This window comes from Podarcis liolepis (assembly GCF_965112155.1).
Source record: "Podarcis liolepis genome assembly, chromosome: 2".
NCBI lineage: Eukaryota > Metazoa > Chordata > Lepidosauria > Squamata > Lacertidae > Podarcis > Podarcis liolepis.
Genome location: NC_139555.1, coordinates 76,197,592 through 76,217,695, shown reverse-complemented (window position 1 = coordinate 76,217,695; position 20,104 = coordinate 76,197,592). Strand labels below are relative to the sequence as shown.

At 39.9% G+C, this 20,104-nt stretch overlaps 2 protein-coding genes across 10 annotated transcripts in view; one reads left to right on the top strand and one right to left on the bottom strand.

Annotated features, from left to right (window-relative positions):
* Window positions 1-5,700, top strand: part of PFKFB4 (6-phosphofructo-2-kinase/fructose-2,6-biphosphatase 4) — a 68,199-nt gene extending 62,499 nt beyond the window's left edge. For 4 of the 6 annotated variants that reach the window (XM_083489012.1, XM_083489013.1, XM_083489010.1 and 1 more), the window contains one exon: window positions 2,450-5,700. Coding sequence is in view for 2 of the 6 variants with exons in the window: in XM_083489013.1 (XP_083345139.1) it covers window positions 2,450-2,509 (60 nt within the window). In the remaining 4 variants the exon portion in view is untranslated. Of the gene's footprint in view, window positions 1-34 lie in introns of all 6 variants that reach the window. The other 2 variants (XR_014522416.1, XR_014522417.1) reach the window with 1 other exon arrangement.
* Window positions 5,701-9,120: 3,420 nt separating this feature from the next.
* Window positions 9,121-20,104, bottom strand: part of PRKCD (protein kinase C delta) — a 55,741-nt gene continuing 44,757 nt past the window's right edge. For all 4 annotated transcript variants that reach the window (XM_083488981.1, XM_083488983.1, XM_083488984.1 and 1 more), the window contains exons 10-18: window positions 18,959-19,055; window positions 17,850-17,971; window positions 17,023-17,196; window positions 15,797-15,888; window positions 15,292-15,354; window positions 12,887-13,025; window positions 11,782-11,970; window positions 11,198-11,326; window positions 9,121-10,539 (exon numbers count right to left, since the gene is read on the bottom strand). In XM_083488981.1, the coding sequence (XP_083345107.1) occupies window positions 10,381-10,539; window positions 11,198-11,326; window positions 11,782-11,970; window positions 12,887-13,025; window positions 15,292-15,354; window positions 15,797-15,888; window positions 17,023-17,196; window positions 17,850-17,971; window positions 18,959-19,055 (1,164 nt within the window). In that variant the 3' untranslated portion in view covers window positions 9,121-10,380. The remainder of the gene's footprint in view (window positions 10,540-11,197; window positions 11,327-11,781; window positions 11,971-12,886; window positions 13,026-15,291; window positions 15,355-15,796; window positions 15,889-17,022; window positions 17,197-17,849; window positions 17,972-18,958; window positions 19,056-20,104) is intronic.

Genomic DNA, 20,104 nt, shown 5'->3' with positions numbered 1-20,104 from the left:
GGAGTTGTAGTCCCAAAACAGCTGGAGGGCCGAGTTTGCCTATGCCTGGCCAAGGTAATAAAGGGAGGAGAGGATCTGGTAGATGAGGCTAGCAGCTTAAATCAAGAGCCCTTTTGATAAGAATGCATGTTCTCATCTCACGTTTTGTGTTTGAAGAGTGCAAATACTACTAATGTCTTCATTCTAAGAGATTGAGTTCATTCTTGTTAACTGAAACCTATTTAATTTCACTTAAGGGTAGAATAACAGCTCATTTTTTTTGAAGTCTCCGAGAAGGAGAATAACAACTGTTATACTGCCAGCGGCTAGCAGGCCTTGCTGAAAACTGATACCTGTACAGGTGTCTTATGAATGTCTTCTTCCTACTTCTTTGATCTCTGTTCTGCACCAGGAAGCCAGTTTGTAGAAGTCGATGTGTAGATGAATGGAAAACGTATTAGCAGCAATTTTCTTAAAAGTTGCCATGAACCATGCAAACCTACACTGGAGCAGGTATAATCATTAGGGTGCCTTGGGTATGTGCCTTACACATTTGTGTTTTGTACTTCCATTGAAGAGTAGGATGACTCATTTCATCCTGCAAAGAGATGAGTTCACTGCTCCCAAATCTGTTACCTGGAAATCTTGCTTTTGGGGAGATGTACCACTTCTGATGGTGGAGAAAAGTTGGTTCAGGCTTTTAGAATAAAATGACGGTGTGCTTGATGGTAGGTAAAGATCATTGGGGCACTCATTAGAGCTCCTTGGGTACACATCTGTCTGGCTCATTGACAGGACAAAATGTTCATATTGTGCGGGAGAGTTGAGTATCGGATGCAGTCGGACAGGACAAACTTTGAAAACTCCAATAGGAGTTTGAAAATGTGTAAGGAATATTGGAAGCTGCTGCATATTAGATCAGGCTCTTGGTCCATGTAAGCCCAGTATTACAGTAGCTCTCTAAGGTCACAGGCAGAGGTGTTTTGCATTGCCCACTAGCTGAGATCTCAGGGATTGAACTTGGGATCTTCTGCATACAATGCATGGGATCTACCTTGTCCAATAGCCCTGATTTGAACACAACTAGAAAACTATTTGTGCATTTCATTGCACTCTGTAGTGGTAACACAAAGCCTATGTATAAATGGCTTTTTTTGGCCTGAGCAGAAACTATGTAGGGCTGTATAACTTGACCTCAAGGATCAGGTAGCAACTTGTATCCAATGGCTGCTGCTAGAACGACTGTGGTCTAGGATAGACTGAGCTTCTAGGATAGAGATTTGCAATTGGCAGCCTTTGAGTCCCTGAGGGGTAATTTTTGGTTGTTCAGACATTCTACTTGTGTGTAAAAACAACTTGCAAGTGGGGAGAAGTGCACTAAACTTCACCCACTGTTTTCCACAACACTTGAGTCACCAAGATGTTGCTGGGCTACAACTCCCACCATCCCTGACCACTGGTCCTGCTAGCTAAGGATGATGGGAGTTGTAGTCCAACATCTGGAAACCTAAGGTTGAGAAAGACTGATCTAACATGTACAACCTCTTGTATCTGTGGAGGCTTCCTTAAGCAATTTCAAACCTATATCTTCCTGGGTCCATAATCACACTGGAAGCCTCCATGACTGTAGGAGGTTGTCTGTCCCAACTTATGGAGGGTGATGGAGCCGGAGCTTAGCAATTTGCCTCTGCTTGCTTGTTGTTTTCACATGCCACTGGAATGCCTGAAGACTAGTATGTTGAGTGTTAAATGTGTCGTGACATATCTTATCTGTGATGAGAGGTGGTAGTATCACATAGCTTGTTGCCTAATACAGTTATTGGTTTAAAGGGAAGGAAAAGTATTGTGTATAGGCATCGTAGCTGGGTTCAAACTTGTGACTCTTAAGGATCTCTCCCTCCTGGACTTGTGCATGTGTCATTGCATTGACTGTGATAATGAAAACATTTCATTTGGGTTGTTCAATCAGCTAGCAGCATGTGCTTATGTTGGTAGTTCCCAGTGAATACTGGAAAAAACCAGACTTCTACCTAGGGCTACATAAGGGGCCCAGAGGCCTAAGACCAAGCATTCAAAGTGCAACTGAACCTATATTGGGATCTCTTTGAGTTTCTGATAAGCTGGTGTTCAGAACAATGGAACTGAAGACTGATGCATATTGAGAAATGTATTCGGGAATGATGGAAATTGTTACAACACATGAATATATAGAGGAACCAGCTAAGACAAAATATTGTGATTTTATCCAACCCAACTCTATGCATATTTTCTGGGAAGCGAGGCTTCACTGATGTCGGTGGGTCTTATGCTAAAGTAAATGTGCATAGGATTACAGCCTTAATTTCACCATATTTCCATGAACTAGCAAAGGAAAGCTCATAGGTAGTGAGAAGTGTTCAGGAATTGGCCAAAGGGCAAGCATTGTGTTTGAGTGAAGTATATAAAGTTTGCTGTCTTGTTTTCTTTTCAGAATGTATGCGTTAGCCGCTCTCGAGAAGAAGCTTTGAGGACTGTACCTAATCATTTGTAGCACCTTTGACCTCCCCTTGCCAGCACCGTCCCAAACTGCTGAAGCAGTGCTAAGGAAACCACTCAGGGAGCTGAGAATGAAGGCAGCCTTCAAGGAAGCCAAGCAACACAGAAATGCATGCACTCCTCCTCTTCTTGAAGACGTGTTTCAGCTGCCTGGGTCTGGCACAAGGCAAAGTTGGCATTAAAGGTTGAAATGGACCAAGTATTTGTGGAACAGAGAATGAAACTGCTTTTAAATTAATATATGTTGTCTTTATCCTGTTGTTCTTCGACTGTGGGTGTTAAAAGTATGAAATGCTGGTGTCTCTCTTAATGCTGTATCTTAGCTTTCTTCTGCAATACTTTCCTAAGCCTTTCTTGCTGTGATTTCCTGTTTTATTCCTATATTATATATAAAATCTTTACCGGACATAGAACAGGTGTTTCTTCAACTGAGGATTCTTCCAACTATTTATTTTAGTATACTACATAAGGTACCACCAGTCTCCTTGTGAGATATATTAATCCAGTTAATATATCAATTTTAGCAACAAGCAGTGTTGTCCACTTCAAGTCATTGCTTTGCAGTTAAACATTTGATTTTCTTTCTTTTTTTTGGTAGCTGCACTAATTTCTAGGTAATTTTACTAAAGGCTCCGCTTGATGCTTCACATCATTTAATGGAAAGCCAGAATAGGTAATATTTTCCCAGATGCATTCCATCTATCGTGTTGAAATGTTCCAGAACTCCTGGGTTATTATTATTATTTGAATAGTGTGTGAATAGTTTCCTTTCCACATCATGCATACGGCAAACCTATTTTGTCTGTTTATTGAAAACCACATATTTTACTTAACTGTTTTTACCTGGTCCCCCCCTTTTTTACACCCCCTCAAACTCCAAACCCCAAGCAGAGAAGCTATGAAAAGGGAGGGTTTTTAATTGACACTCATGTAAATATTGCTCCAAATGGAGCAGATTGTAATACAATAAAACAATGTGCATGGTGGTTACCAGAGGTGAATGGCAATAACAGTGCAGGGAAGGTGTAAGACAAATTACTAGAGAGACCAAATTATTATGAAGCGCTCCTGAGTTATTGGCATTAATGCAAGCTTGTTCTTACCCATCTTCTTGAACCAAAGTCACAGATGAAGTATTAGCTGTTTTGGGTTTTTATTTTTCTTATGTATTGGTGATATTTAAGTTAAAATGCATTGGATGGGAAAGATGAAAGCGATCCTTTATTGCATATCTTCTAATTTATTGATGAGAACAGGATTTGCACATTCATAAATGGAAACAATCTTCCGTCCCCCCCAAAAACGAGGACTCAGGATTCTTTCTTTCCGTGAACCTTAAGCAGCCACATCTTTGCCTCAGTGCATTCCTTGAGTGGAGCTCAAGAGCATAGTGAAGAACGGGGCCCTCTAGGATTTTCAAGTATTTATATGCAAAGAGGGATGCTATGCTGTAAGTGAACTTGTGAAATTGGATCAGTCCTGCTTTAGGGTCACAACCCAACAGGGATAAGCTCCAGATATATCCTGTTGCAATGAATGGGAGACGTGTGAAAGAAATTCCTGTTAGTGATAAAACTTCATGCATGTTAGGCCAGTTGTGTTTGTTGTACTAAGCCAACGTATAGTGTAAATAATCTGTCCATGTGATACAAATCAGCAAGCGGCAGATTAGGTGCCTGTTTGTTCTTTAACCGAAGAAAGCTTTGTCCCGTGTGATTTGAATGCTTTTTTGCCTTGCTGTCTGTGCTGGTACCTCATCGAACCTTGCCATGCTGTTAATGTTAAGAGTTCTCTGCAATGGACTATGTAAGCTTTGCCTAGTGGGGACTCGTTTATGTGGCAGGGTGCTATAATGTAACATACTGCCGTGTTCTTCATTTCTTTAATAAGGTAGCTTAGCAATATATTCAGCGTTCTGGAGATAAGCCATAAAGCCAACCTTATTTCAGAAACATAAAAAGGACTATGTTAAACTATCAAACACTTCAAAAGCGCTTTAGCAGTACTCCATCCTTTAAGATAATATGCCTTGACATCATAATGTATTTATTCAGGTAGATCACTACTTACTGGAGTAGATGAAAAGGGAGCGTTCTGCTGTTGGCCCACAGTACAGTGTCAGCTGGAGAAGGGGATTTTGGGTAATGGCTTAAATCACAGATGAATCGTGTCAACAGCCTAGTCCTAACTTCTCTAGATGTGAGCCACAAGTAATTATTCTTATTATTGGCTACTTAGTGGGCTTGAGTGAAAAGTTGGGGATTAATGAGCAGAAAATTGTGCAGGTATAACTTTGGATTTTAAGTGGTAAATGTGGTTCTTATAAGAAAATACTCTCCTTTGAGTTAGCTAAGCCTGCAAGCTAGCCTTCATTGGCAGGTGTAGCATTTTCTTCTAACCTTTTCTTAACCAGAAGTATTTGCTTTCTCTCCCCCCCCAACCTTCATATTTCTCAATGTGCTGTAAAACTGTGGCTAAATATTTTATGTATAGTAGATATTTTTATAGGCTACATCTAAATATACTGTGATAACAGTAGTTTCTATTTACAAGATTGTATAACTGAAAAAAAATGTTGTGTGTAAGAATAAATTATAAATGTATGTTGATACTTGAAAATGAAAATACTAAGAAGCTCTGGATTCTAATTTAACTTAAGATGTGATCCCAATTCCACAATTTGGAAATGAGCCCCTTTGAAATGAGTTTGCTTGCTTCAAAGTAAATGAGTTTAAAAATGATATGTTAGATGGTTGGTGTGCCACCAGCTTCATCTGGGTTTCTAGTGATCAACTAATCCAGAAGACCTTTTGCATTTGTTGATCCACAGGACTGCTTCATTCTCTACTTTTGAAAGTGTGAATGAAGAGCGTTTCTAAAAATATGGATCTGACAGGTACATTTATCAGAGAGTTGCCATTACTAGCCATTTCCTTTTAAGTGTACACTTGAATAAAAGCCGGTGGCTTTGCTTATGTGAAATGCCTCTCAGTAGGTACTAGAAATGGAAAAGGTTATGAAAATTATTTCCTTTTGTCATAACATGTATCGTAGACCCAAATGATTTTGAATGAGACTAATTAGGATGTGACTGTTAACTCACCTAGTTCTAAGGATATATTTGGCCTTCAATTTAATCTTACATGAGATTTATTCCAAGCTAATAAACATTGTTTTAAATTGTGAGGGATGCTAATTGACTTTTCTCTCTCCTGGATTTTTTTTTTTTTGACACTTCAGGTATGTGCAAACATGTCCATCTCAAGTGCAATGATGTTCAAACTGAAATCTGTCATATTGGGTCAAGCATATATTTCAAATGCTATTGATGAATACTGAGTCATTTCCAGGTTTTTATATTCTATAACAACAGGCCAGGAACTGTGAGGTTTGCTGGAGTTAGTGCTAGATGAACTGTCAATGTTTGGTTTTAAGCAGCACTGCTGTATTTACATATGTTTTTTAAAGTGTTGCTGGCACTTTGAGACTAGCAGAAACAGGGGACTGCTTCTTTTAAACACCTACTCCTCCTTCAACCATAATTTATTTACCCCCTGCCATTACTCTTAAAACGACTCTTCTTTTAGGCTGCCATTGCCAGTGTTTAAATAGCACTGTCGTTGTTCCAGGTTGTTTCCTGAAAATGTTGGATTAATTTAGATCAAAGAGAATCAGAACCTTATCTTTCTACAATTTTCAGCTATCTTTCTACATTTTTTTACATCAAAGAGTGCGATTTATTTAATGTAGTGATGCAAGTGTAGCACTGTATCCTGACATGTCCATTTTATAGGGCATAGAACCCACATGGCTCGTAGCCGCTGGGAGAAAAGGAAAGCATTAGGACAATCACTAACTCTGTTGTCTTCATGACTGCTGTATGATAATTCTATGAACACGCATCCCTCTCTTTTCTTAATTCATTGTACCAGTCTTTGGCCAGAATACATTGTCTTAATGTATGCCTTTTAAAAAATTCCTGTGACTAGGGTAGAGCCCGCTAATAATTAGAGCTGACAGCAGCAGTACAGTCCCCTCTATGTAGCAAATATTCTATAACTCTCATCACTTTTCCAGCTGCCATCACTCTTTCCTCGGCCATCCCTTCTTTTCCATCTTTTCCATCTTCCTCTGTGTTTGCATCGTTCCTTTTAAACTGAATTGTTGAGAGATTTCACTCCCTAGAGAATAACTACTTAACAGATTTTAACCAGCTGGTTCCACAAAGTCATGGTTCATAAGATGCTGAGATGATAGATTCCTTTCATTTTTGTTTAGGATGGAGATAATTGCGGTTAGGGAGTAATCTGTTAATTGTGCCTCACAAGTTGGAGGCTTTAAATGCTTAAAGCAGACTGAACTCCACCCTGCTCAGTATTTAAACCTCTCCTATTTTATCTTAGTCTGAGTCTTTGTTGTTGACAAAATCTAAAAACATGGAAAATGGTGTGATGGATCCTTTTTTCACCCTATTCCAAACTTATTTTTGAAGGGTTGTTTTGTTCTTAACAAAACAACAGATAGAAAATGACCCTTCCTGCTAGTCAGTACTTTTCCTCCTAGGACAAATGGGATGATTCTGGGATCAATTCTGCCCTGCTCTCTATCTTGTGTAGTCCGCATTAACCACAGACTTGTGGCTAGGAAGGATCTGTCTAGAAGCGTTCTATTTTCCCTGAAAGTTACCAGGCATCTAACACTACAAATTCTTGAATGTTTGTTTGTGTGCCTGATGTTGATGATGTGTAATGGGTGAGGACACTGAGTTGGCAAGTACAAGCCATGCTTTGGTAACATGGCACAAATTCATTTTAAGAATTCTAAGTAATATAATTTAATGTAATTAAGGTATGTCAGTAGCTGAATTAACACTATGTGCCCAAGACCCAGCAAAGGGTTGGCCCTCATGTTCCCACTTCCCATTCTCCTGTGTGGCTAGATTTCAGTTTCAAATAATGTTGATGTGTCAAACAAACCAATTCCAAACCATGGGTTATGAAGTTGTCTTGTTTAACTAGGTAGTTTTGTAGACATCATCAGCTGCTGTCTTGTAATTCATAGTATTGTTGTATTTCTTTTCTCAGCTGATCAAGGAATTTTTACTTTCCTTTACCATCCTATGATGTTTGGAAATAAGCTGACAAAGTAGTGCAGGAATAGGGAAAGTTAGGCCTGGGTGGGAGGGAAAACTATCCCTGGACTTTCTAGTCCAAACCTCCTCCTGGCCCTTCTTTCACATCCTGTGTTTTTGTCTGATTAGACCGTGTTATTGTAGCCTAATGCCTGTGTGTAGAAACTAGCCTGATTTACAAAAGTTAAATTGAGTTGCCTCTCTGCCCCTTCTAAACACTCGCATGCACCCCCAAGAAGCGTGGCCATTGAGCTGAAAAGGATTCCTGATTCCTGATGGCAGTATAAATAAAGAAATAGTTTAAATGTTACAGAAGGCAGTTGGCAATTTTCTGTAATGCTGCAATGCTTCTGTAATGTTAGTCAGTGCTAATCAGATGGAGGGAAATCAATTATGGAATAAATAATGAAGCTAACATTCCATAGTTTTACTTTTACTTGTAGCTCTAGGAAGTGGCCTAATATGTCCAGAGGTACATTCTGAATTTATGGAGGATTTAGAAATTGCTGTTACGAAGGAAGTTGCCTGAGGAGAATTCAGTTTATATCAGGCCAGTCTTGAGCCCAGAGTCATTTTTAAACTTCCTAATTTCATGAAATATCTGGATAATACACCCAGAGTCCTGGCTGGCAAATCTTGTGTAGACTACCATGACAGACCTATATTTAATTTAGTATTACCTCAGTGTTAAAAAAGTAGTTTACAAATGCATAGTGGTATTTGTAGCTGTGGAAACTTGTGCTTTTGCCTATAAAAACAAACTCCTAGGAAGTATTGTACTGCCTGACTCTTTAGCCAAAGTGTCTGCTGTTGATGCCTAGAGAATAAATATTTTTAGTAACCTATGAAACCTGGCACATGGGAAAGATACGTCTTGCAGCAAGCTGGACTTAACAAATCATGTGACTTTCAACAAGAGTAAGGCTAGATTTGTAGCTATCAAAACAAAGAGTTTCCACAGTAGGGATATTTCAAGTTGCAAGTGGTGTGCTTCTGCCTTGAAGCATAACCCAACTTTCAAGAAGCAAAAATATTAAAGTGAAAGTTTCTGTGTATCTTAAAAAGAATCATGAATGTTTAAAAATGCTGTCATGTGTTCCTGAGAGAGCATCCCAGGGGACCATAGCCATTCTAATGGATACCAGAGCTCTAATGTTGGTGCCTCCGAAGCCTAGGGCTGAACCAATGGCAGAACACTCTTGGCATTAGAGATAGAAAGGGAGTGTTGCTCTGGCATCAACACCCTGGGAATTAATTCCAAGGGACATCCATTTTAGGCCTCGGGGGAAGCCATTGCAGGGAAGGCAATATTTATGGTAGTGGAGTGGGGGAAGTAGGAATACTTGGTAGCTAGGGCCCCTGCAGGTTACCAAGAATATCCTCAAAGTCAGTGGTGGCTTGTGCTTAAAAGAGCCTGCTTTGTGGGTTAGTGTCCAGGTCATTCGATTTCAGAGGGTAAAATAGGAAGGGCAGCGTTTCAGATAATAGATGTATTTTTATTTAGCCTTCTAAGTTTTTCAACAATCCATAATCAATACATCGGTTGGACAGCATTCCTTCCCTGTTACCCCACATCCCACCCACCCCACAGTTTCAACATGCTGTACATGTTGTAGGGTGTTTCTGCTTAGCCTAAAAATCTGTTATCTGGATCAAGATACAAGGTAGCAATGATTAGTTATCACATACTGGGTATTTAAATACTCCTACAGGAACTAGCCTTCATCTTCTCAAGCGTGCGGAGGCTTGACTAGACCTATATTGGCTGGCAACGAGACCAAAGTTAGACCCAAACCACACAGGTCTTTAACAGCAGGTTCTTTGAAATGAGACCTGCCCACTATCCTTCATTAAAGCTGTGTTGCCCGGTCTCATGCATGTCCAACTGCATTCTACCTCACTGTGTGCCCAATACAGATTGATATCTGGAAAAATAAATGACAACATGGCACCTCCTCCCCCACTTACACAACTAAGTTGAGAGTTCTATTTGTCTTCCAACACTGAGGACAGGACAGCATCCTCAAAGGGGGCGGGGGACTAAATGGCACACATACACACAGCTCTGTTCTCTAGCACCTCACTTCCTCACTCACTGGGTTGCAGATAGGGGGCCTGTGGTAGCTGTAGTCTAATAAGTAAAGGCCCACATGTTTTTAAATTAAAAAACGACTACTTTCACTGTCTTTTAGATGGGGCTTCATCCATGAACAGCAAAGCAAGAACAACTTAAAAGGCTGTAAACTTGCTGGATTGAGGGCCTGAGAAGCACCATAATCAATTGATGCCACTTTTTTAAAATTAAAAATAGCAATATTTGAAGCTCAGAATCAACTCAAATTATTTAGTTTGATGGACGTTAAAAACTGCCTAGCCATTTCACTTTATTTGAAGGGTAGTACCCTTCGATAACCTCTTTCACCTCTTGAGCAAAATATACAGCATATACATAATTTCCCCCCCAAACGGATAACTACATTCAAGTAACCACGTACACAATTTACATTTTCCCTACTGCAGAGGAAGTCATTTACATATGATTCACAAGGATACTTAAACTCAACCATGCACAATGAAGCTACCGCCAGTTGCCAAAGAATGAGCACAATTAGTCGCTATTGAGTGTTGTTCGGAATGAAAGGAAAGAGACGGTGGTATCCTTTGATCACATTTCACATGGAGTGCTCGAAAACTTCCATTACAGCAGTACCTGAAAGTTCCTCTGTGCTGACAAACTATTTCTCTAAAATGCGTTCAAATTTAGGGTTGGTAAAAGAGAACCCAGCAAATGCAGATTGATCCATAGAGTCTATTAAGTTTTTGTCACTGTATGATAGCCGTGGTTTCTCACTCAAAAACTCTCTGTCAAAATTGCTGTAGTCACTTGCTGATTTCTGTACAGAAGAGAAGCAAAGGACCGAAAGAAAGAAAAAAATTAGTCCAGGTGACCTCAATCCATTTTGCCCTTGCTCAGTAGGAGTCCCATTTCATTTTAACAAGCTCAGACAAACAACTGCAGCATGAGTTCGGTTGGCTGCACTGCTTCAGCAAGTAACAAGTAGGAATTTATCACACATCAGGTGGAGATTGTTTTATCAAACAATCACCTGTAATGTCTAGTAATACTTGAATCCAGAAAGTCCTGCATATCTGCCATCTAGCCATAATATGCTACCAGTAAGAAATAAGATCAACCACATATTGAGGGCAGAGCACAAATTAGCATACAGAAGGTTCCAGCTTCAATTCCAGATACCTTCCAGACCCAAATCCTTCCCTTTACCTTAAAAAAACACACCCTGCACTGATTTACTTAAAACTGAAAAGAAATCACTTTTAAAAATATAACAGTGAACAGCATTACCCATAGGGGAAGGGCCACTGCTCGGAGCAACAAGTAAATATTGTTTATTGTTATATTTTTAAATATTGTGTTATTTGTTTGGTTATGTGGTATAATTGTGGAAAACTTAATATATATTTTTTGGAAAAAACAACAACAGATAAAAGCATCACAGTTTTACACTTGGCTAGATTCAAAAGGATACCTACCACTTTGGGTTTGAAGGGCGGTTCCACTTCCCTCTTCTCAAGTGCTGTCCAATTAATCGTTTTGAAGAAAGAATGATCTCTGATGTTTCCAGTTATTCCCAGTCGTCTTGTTGGATCCCTTTCAAACAACTACAAAATATAATGCGCATCCAGCTTCAGTTACTTGGCCTGCAGATCACATTTCTGATAGAAACTATGACTTTAGCTGCTGTTCAGAAAAATAAGACGCTGGACTCAATGGAATTGATCTAGGGCAGCCATTGTGGCCAGTTCTAGTCACTATTGCTGGCAGCTGCAAAAGCTGCTTTGGATGGGGAGAAGGGGTGGTATGTATGCCATATGACTGCCCAGTTGTTGTGTATACAACATAATCTGCAACAAGGGGGCATATTATCACTAGGCTGCATGTGACAATGCAACAAGACCCTCCAGTCCTGTAGCTGGTTATATAATTACTGATTATTTCACAAAATTCTTTGCCTGGAATGCAGGGCACTTAAGATCTATTACTAGCTTAAGATATTCTCCAGGCCCCTTTCCATTTTGCCAAACAGAAAAACAATTTAGCCTTAGCAAGTGTATACCTTCTCTAGTATATCCTTAGATTCCTTGGTAATCCAGCGAGGGTAGTGAGGTGTGTCCACACGGATTGACTCAAATAACTCATCCTCATCATCACCATGGAAAGGAGATTGTCCAATAAGCATCTCATACAGCAAGACTCCAAACGACCACCAGTCCACAGAAAACGTGTATTTTAGACCTTGCAGGATCTGTTGTCGATACAAGAAAACAACAATGTAAAATGCAATGGGAAGCTTTCCTAACTCCTCAAGAGTTGTACAAATCAGGATTCCGGCTTTTCACAATTTAAAGCAATTTTTTCTCTCAGTCCTTTTATCACATTCTCAGTCCTTTTATCAGCATGAATCACCTTTGATTCATTGGCTGCATTGGGACTCAACGTTAACCTATTTACTTTTGAGTTTACCTCTGACAGGGAATGAGGTGTGGGCTGTCATGTTTTTGCCCACCATGTTGTGGCAGATAGTAACATCCAATTGGGTTGAACAAGTTTACCTGTACTGAACATTCTGGCCTGAACCCATAATATGTACCACTATTTCAATTGTGGTACAAACTGTGAGCTTGAAGAACCTAGGAATAAATAAACTCAGCATATAGATGGCTCAGGTGTAATTTTCTACTCAGGGTATGGCCATTCCCTCTCATACAGAGTTCCCTAAGCAATGTCTAACTAGGCTTTATCTAGAGCAGGGGTGGGAAATCTGTGAACTTCCAGATGTTGGATTCCATCTCCCATCAGCCAGTCTGGCCAATGGTCAGGGATAATAGGAATTCAGTAATATCAGGAGGGTCAAAGATTAGCAACCCCTTCCTTAGGAAATAACATGAAACTCTATTAATTATATATTCAGTAAGCCCACAACTTACATGTGGGTTATGTTCCATGCGCCTAAATCGAAAATCATGTATAGTCAAAACATTCTGGGTGCAATGGCGGATGAGATAGCCAGTCTTTTCCCTCAGATGCCAGCCCCCTTTTAAAAAATTTATAATAACATTTGCCAAGTGTGTAAAGTTGAATGCACACAAGTTAATTGTGGACTTAATGAATTCTAAATGGCTATTTCAAGAGCTGGTATGTTACACATGTATGTTCCTTACTTCAGGCGCTATGTAGTCTGGAGTACCGCAGAAAGTTGTCGCCTTGTTCTCACCAAACACATTCTCTTTGCACATCCCAAAATCAGCAATTTTGATGTGACCTTCTTTATCAAGCATCACATTGTCTAGTTTGAGGTCTCTGTGTGAAAAAAATAAAACTAATCAGCACAACCATTCAAATTGGACAAAAGCACCCCAATGACTTAGCAACTGCATCCACTTAAAGGCATTTGCTTTCAACCTCATAGGATACTTTCAGCATTAATAAATAGTTAATGGCATGTCTGTCAGAGTGGAGAAGATACTGAAGTTGGCAGATAAGTAAACAATAATTTCCCCAATTTTTTAAAATGAAAACTAAGGCAGAAGAACGGTTCCAATGCTAACTCCATGTCAAAAGCATGAATTAAAATAAATCCATGGGGAAATGAAAATTGAGGCTTTTGAGGTGAAGGCGCTATGTAGAATCCTTAATGGGGCACAATGAATTTTTGCACTGGCAACAAAGGCCTTCACCTCTAAAAGATTCAACAAGTTGTTTTAGTCACATATTTTCTGTTTGCCTCTGTTGCATAAACCATTAGTTTTAATTTACACAGATCCATTATCAAGCCACATTAACAATAGTTCATTGCATTGCAATTAATTATAGCTTTAACCGGAGGGGTAAATGCTGCAAAAGAGTCAACAAGCAAAGCTCCAGCTATAGTCTGGGTTCTATCCTACAGACATGTGTTCATCATTAGCACTCTGGTCTTAGACAGCAGCCATAAGAACCAGTGGCCAATAAACTTAAAGCACACTTCCAAAAAACTTACTGCCAAGAAGCCAGTAGCAGAGAATTAAGGATGCATGCAGTCAACAAAAACTTTCAAAAGTTTCAAATACCGTATCTTAATGAAGCTTGATAACTCTATGCTGAAATATGTACAGGAGGGTGGAAGAAACGGTATTTCCCTACCCACTTTGGACAACTTTTCCTTTTTAGAATGGCTGCAACATCCAGTCAATTCATTGCTGAGATTAATTAAAAGCTTTCTGATTAGTTAAAAAGCTGCTCTCATTAATTGAGCAACACCTTATTTTTATATTAATAAGTACTTATTTTTAATAAAAGTGCCAGGCATTATCCTTGAAAATACATTCTCAAATAGGATAGAGCAGCTTTTCTAAAATGTTGCCTGGTGCAACACACACACACACACACACACACACAGGCATGTACATATGCATAACACATCTAAAAACAATGTGCTTCCCCCCTTTAAACTGTTTTATTCATGTGCAAGTTTATATCCAGCAATTAACTCTGCAACAGCCCCAATCTCTAGACGTTTGCATTTAGCATTGTACTAAAGCGAAAGGCTGCCAATAGCTGTTACTGGCCAGTAACGATATCATGAAAGCCCGTGTTTCATATGACATCAAGAAATTCTTTCCTTGTTGGCAGCTGAATTCCCAAGAGCAGCAACCATTGCCAAGGCACAGTCAACTGCCATTTCTCATCATGAAAAATTTAGACAAAGCTTCTGTAGAAGCACACAATACAGCTCTATTTAAGTTCAAGTTAGCAGCCCTCCCACTCACAGGACTGATACTTGTAGATTAAAAAAAAAATTCCTTCATATTATTTGCATAACTACTTCATTCTGTAAAACAGGACATTAACAAATAGCTAACTTGCAGTTTCAGAAAATGTTGCTAAATATAAAATGCTGCAGAGTAGCTTTCAAACCGACTCTTAGATGAAAGCTAATAGGAGACTGAGTGTGGCTTATGAAACTGTAGCCCGCTTAGTACAGTCTTCAGATCTGGTGAACATGGCAGAGATTTCAAAACGAGGCATCACTTGAAGATGTCAGCCAAGCCTGAGACTTGTTGGCATCAGTCTGTCTACAAGTAACGTTATCATATGAATTGTGTCGTCAAAGAACATTTCTGCATTTTATAGATAGGGAAAAGACACCGGTAACATAGACAGATGTGAATTCTCTTTGCCTCTCATGAACAGCCGCCCACTGAGGATGCTGTCTCCCCTTTCCAGGATTGTATCCTGGATTAATTACTATCAATCTCCTTTGGCACTAGAAGGAAGACAAAATATCTCAGTCTTGTGTCTAAGTGCTTGGCAATCAAGAACGTGAAACAAAGGGTCTTTTGTCTAATGTAAATAACATTTCTTTATTCTTGTTGCCAAGGAGAAAAACACAAGAAAACAATTCTATATTGGCCTCAAGTGCTTGCTGAATTGCTTCTTTTCAACACATTTGGAATAAAATCAGATTTTTAATAGGGAACAGTTTCTTGTAAAACACTCTGCTTGTCGGTTAATGACAGAATCCTCCAATTCAGGACGTAACTGTTGCAATGTTTTACAAGGCTTACTGAGGTCAATCAGCACTCACCTATAAATAATGCCTTTGCTATGAAGAAATTGTAGGCCACACAGTATTTCAGCTCCATAAAACCTGAAACACAGTAAAAACACTTTAAATGGAGGGATTAATTAAAATAAAGTAGGGGCCTACTGAAGATGTAGTACTTCATTTTCTTTTGGTTACTTTTTCAGAAACCTCTCACTTTCCCCTTAGCCACTAAATGCTGGAGAGTTTGTCGAACATCCTAGGATACAGCTTAAGTTGGAAAAGGTTTTTCCTAAGTCAACTCCTTCCACAAATAAACTTCTTGGAAATCTAATTGTTCCCTTTAATACCTTGGCAAAACTGAGCAAGGCAATGGTGCCGTAAAGCTAAGCGCTTGTGGAGGTGCAACGATCTGTGATATGAGTAGAACACTTGCTGTTACGTTGCATAGGTGCAGAAGCTAAAAGCACATCCCATCTTAAACAGAAGGGCAGTTTTAGAATCGGGCACACAAACCTTGCCACAACATTATGTTATCAACACTTACGTAGCTCTGAAAAGATCAAAGCGGCCTTTGTCCTGTATATGGAACATTAGGTCTCCGCCATTAAGGAATTCCATAACGAAAAACAGATGGTCCTGTTTACAAACAGGAAAGAACACAACATTAGCTGACTGCTGTCACTATATACACAGTATGAACATGTTGTTCTTCAAGTGAGTCGCGTCATATATTGGTGGCAGCCTCTGGATGGAAATCTTAACAAGCAGCGTCAGATGTTTATTGATGTAGAAAACTTGTATGACACCCTTCCAATACGTGTGCATTGCTTGTGAAGGCTGACAACAATTAAGCACAAGACCATTCCACAAAAGCCGTAAAAACAGCAGCAGATGACAACACTTTAAAAATGAGGTTATGCTGTGTAAAGATCATCTGCCTGGCATGACAAGTACTAATTGGAACAAGGAAATTTTAATCAGTCAGTGAAAAACAGTTAAGAGAGGGGCCCAGAAAGCAATAACATGAGAGCATTGGTGGATTTCACCAATGACCCACCTATCCAAGCATCCTCCCCTCACAGTGGCCAACAAGATGCCTATGGGAAGCCTGGAAGCAAGGATCTCACAGGGTAGGTTATTCCACAGTCGGGATGCAGGCACTGAGAAGGTCCTTTCTCTCATGTGGACTACTTGTGCCTCAGTCACAAAACAAGATAGAGAGAAGAGTCTCTCCAATAGATTTGGGGGTTTGGTATAGGAAGACATGGCCTTTGGGTATCCCAGACCCAAACCATTTAGACAGGAAGGGAAGACCGCTTCTCCTCTACCAGATTCCAGAGCCTTTTGTGAATCTATCTTTCATTTCTGTATTTAATGAAAAAGTTGCACCAGGCTCATTTCTTCAGGAAAAGTTTTATTTTCATGTCATGGCTATTTCAGGGTCCCTTCCAACTCAAACATGCATTTGGGAACCTTCTTTATAATTTCTAACCATATATTTGTGTGGTGCCGGTACTACTGTTGCGACCCACCTTAGGTTAGGCTGCAACCTAGGAATGGGCCCCAACATATGAGCTGAAGTCCAATGGTGTCCATTATTTGTTTAATGGACAAATAATGCAGAGCCTGCAAAGGGATACTTAAGGAGCATGCAAGAAGACACACAGATGTAATGATAGCTCTTTAAGCAAACATACTCTCTTCAAATAAGTCACCCACATATTTCACATTGCCCGTCACAGCAACAGCAAATTAAGGATTGCAGTGTACCTTTGTCTGAAAAGTGCAGTATAAATGAGTCAGAAATGGATTTTCCCATGCCAGTGCTAAGACCCGCTTTTCTACCATGGTGCATTCCACATCATCATCAATTAGCACCACATCCTTTTTCAAAGCCTTTACTGCAAAAAATTCATTCTTCCCTTTCAGTTCAGCAAGTAGTACCTGTAAAACAAAAGATTACTTTGGGATGTGAATTATGCTTTAGAAGCTCACCAGATGATCATGCCCTGGATTTGCCCCTCTGTGCAACAGTGGAATTAGACCTGATCAGAGTGCTATACCCTGTGCTCAGGCAAATAAACGTGTCATTTTGCAGCCTATAGTCATATGTGTTCATAAAAAGCAGAAAACAGTCTCATGGCATCCTGAGCTAAGAACTGAGTGTGACTGAAGCCTTCATGGGTTAGAGCAGACATCAGGTACAGCAGGTGCTGCCTAGAGTTGGCCAAGAGGCCATAAAAGTTTCCCCTTGTACCTGGGAACTCCTTCCCAGAGTCAAGCCAAGCAGCGAAAAGGCAGAGCACTAGGAAATGTTTCATTTCACAGCAAATATCAATTAAAAGCCACAATAAAGCCACAACTGGAGGTAGGGATGTAAGGGGAGTGGAACAACACCTTTCCTCACAGCCACCAAAGGCCCCAGGCACCTGTTGCCTTGAGTCTTAGCCCCCTGGTCCCACTTTGCTGGTGGCCTGAAGAATCACATGGATCACTTTCTCTCCCCCACACCATATAAGGCATTCTAGCAACATACAACCAGCAGTTTGGCAGTCGTTTATACATGTAAAGAAAATCATGCCCTACCAGTTACCTACCTTTCCAAAGCTTCCTTTCCCAAGAACTTTGTGGAATACAAAACTGTCTATGTTGAATTTCCTCCTACCAGATGGTCGTGACAGTGAACGTCCCTCCCAAAGCTTATCATACTCACTATTATCTGTAAAAAGCAAAATGCAAATTTTTCTATTAGGACCAGGAAGCTTCTCTCTCTTCTCCCTAAATGGCATGCTATTCTATGACTATGAAGTGTTGATGTATCACACGGACCATTCCATAAATCTGCTCCTGTCACTAAAGTGAAGGACAGAGGGAATGTATGCTGTCATGTGCATGTATGCATGGAATTATAAGTTCAAATTCCATGCAGGCATGAATTCAAAACAAATTCAAAACATCAGAGCTGCCTTATATACACACAGTTCTTGACTGGGTTCTTAACTAGAGGCTTTAATAACTGAAGTTTAGGGGAGCTGTTATATTTCTGCCTACAGTGCTTACAGGGGCATGGAAGGGAGAAGATTTTATTTAGATAATTGTTATGCCACCCTTAAGGCATAAAATAAAAGTATACAAACAAAAAAAATATAAAGAAAGGATCTGGCAGAAAAGCTAAAGCCATTAATAACAACAAACCATGTTACACTACATGCTGAAATGCATCTACAAATAAAACAAATACTTTTGCCTGGTGCCAAAAAATGACATCCGCTTGTGCCAGTTCACTTTTCCTAGCCTGCTCATGAGGCTCGGGTGAGGCAGTTGTCTCAGGTGGGAAGCTGGTGGTCCTTTCGGTACTAAGCCAAAGGTGATTTCATAGGCAAGGAGATTCTGAAAAACTCTCCGCCACCAACAAAAGTTATAGTCAGATTGAATTAGAGTTGAATTAAGTTGAGAGCTCTCCACAATCTTTGTCTATGAATTTAGGCTCTCAGCTACAAGGTAGGATGCTGTAGTTACATGTGAAGGAAAAGTGTTGTGCATAAGTCATTACTTGTTGTCCATGTCTTTGCATAATTACTTTAAGAATAAACCATCAAACCAAGTGACAAAATATTGTTTGTACTATATGGGTATTGACAAGTTTTAAATTAATGTGTTAACTGTTAGAATTATGCATACACAATAAAGAAAAAATGTTTTTCACCTGTTGTATCGCCACTCAAGGATTTAGGTTTTTTATCAAAATCTTGGTAAATTCCAACACTTTCTACTGACCCAGAATCAGATTTTCTGGAAGATTTCTAAAAAGAAACAATGACTATTCAGAATTACTTTATACTTAAATTAAGAAATGATTGCTTTTCGCTAAAATAGCCAGGCTAAATATTAGTACATTGTTTAGCATGATGTAAGGCATTTTCTTATGTAATATGAGTAGTATGTGTAGAAGAAGAAGAATGGAGGATTTTAATTTTCCACTGGGTTTGTTGTCTTATTTTACCAGAATAGATTGCACATGACCATTTTCTGCAAACCATTTCTGCAAACTGTGGGGACACAAATACAGAGAATGGGCACCTGATGATGTGAAACATGCATGTGCCACAAGTGTGTACATGAATTCTTACACCGAGAGTCTTTTTGTGTATGCAAATTACATGCAAAGTGGCAAACTTATGTATTCTGTGCATGATGCTTGTAGACGCAGTTGTCACATTAGGAATTCATGGTTACCAAGCTGCTAAATCTGACAGTTTGTGAAACAGTGTCTCTTGTCACCAAAAGCTTCTCCCACATCCCCATCTTCAACTATGAAAACTGGAAATGGACTGCAGATTCTTATTTAAAACATTCGAACATTTGACTTGAATGTCAATAAATTTGCATTTCTAGAGACAGAGGTTGTGTTCAGTTGTCACGTTTCCAGTTTTCCAAATCGGTTTAGAGGATTGTGAATCAGCTCTGTGCCTGCGTGATTTCCCTACTTTGCAACCCTAGTCTGGAATATTTGCTTACACCACTGGTTGGTTTGGATTAAATGGCAGACTGTGACTTGATTAAACCAGAAAATGTTCTACTAAGTTTGAGGCAAGAGGAACAGGAGATAATGTGTATACTGGTGGAGGAAGGGGGGTAGGGGGAGCATACCACCCCTGGCAGCGCGATCCCAGTGTGGTGCCATTGCAGCTGCCCCCGCCTGCACTAGGTGCTACGCCCCCCGCAGGCGGCACGCCCGGCCCCGGGGACACACACCAGCCATGCCCCACCTGCTCTCTACCCCACCCCCGGTGCCGGAGCATGAAGCTCCGCCACTGAATGTGTAACACAGGGTTTGTCCCTGATCCACCAG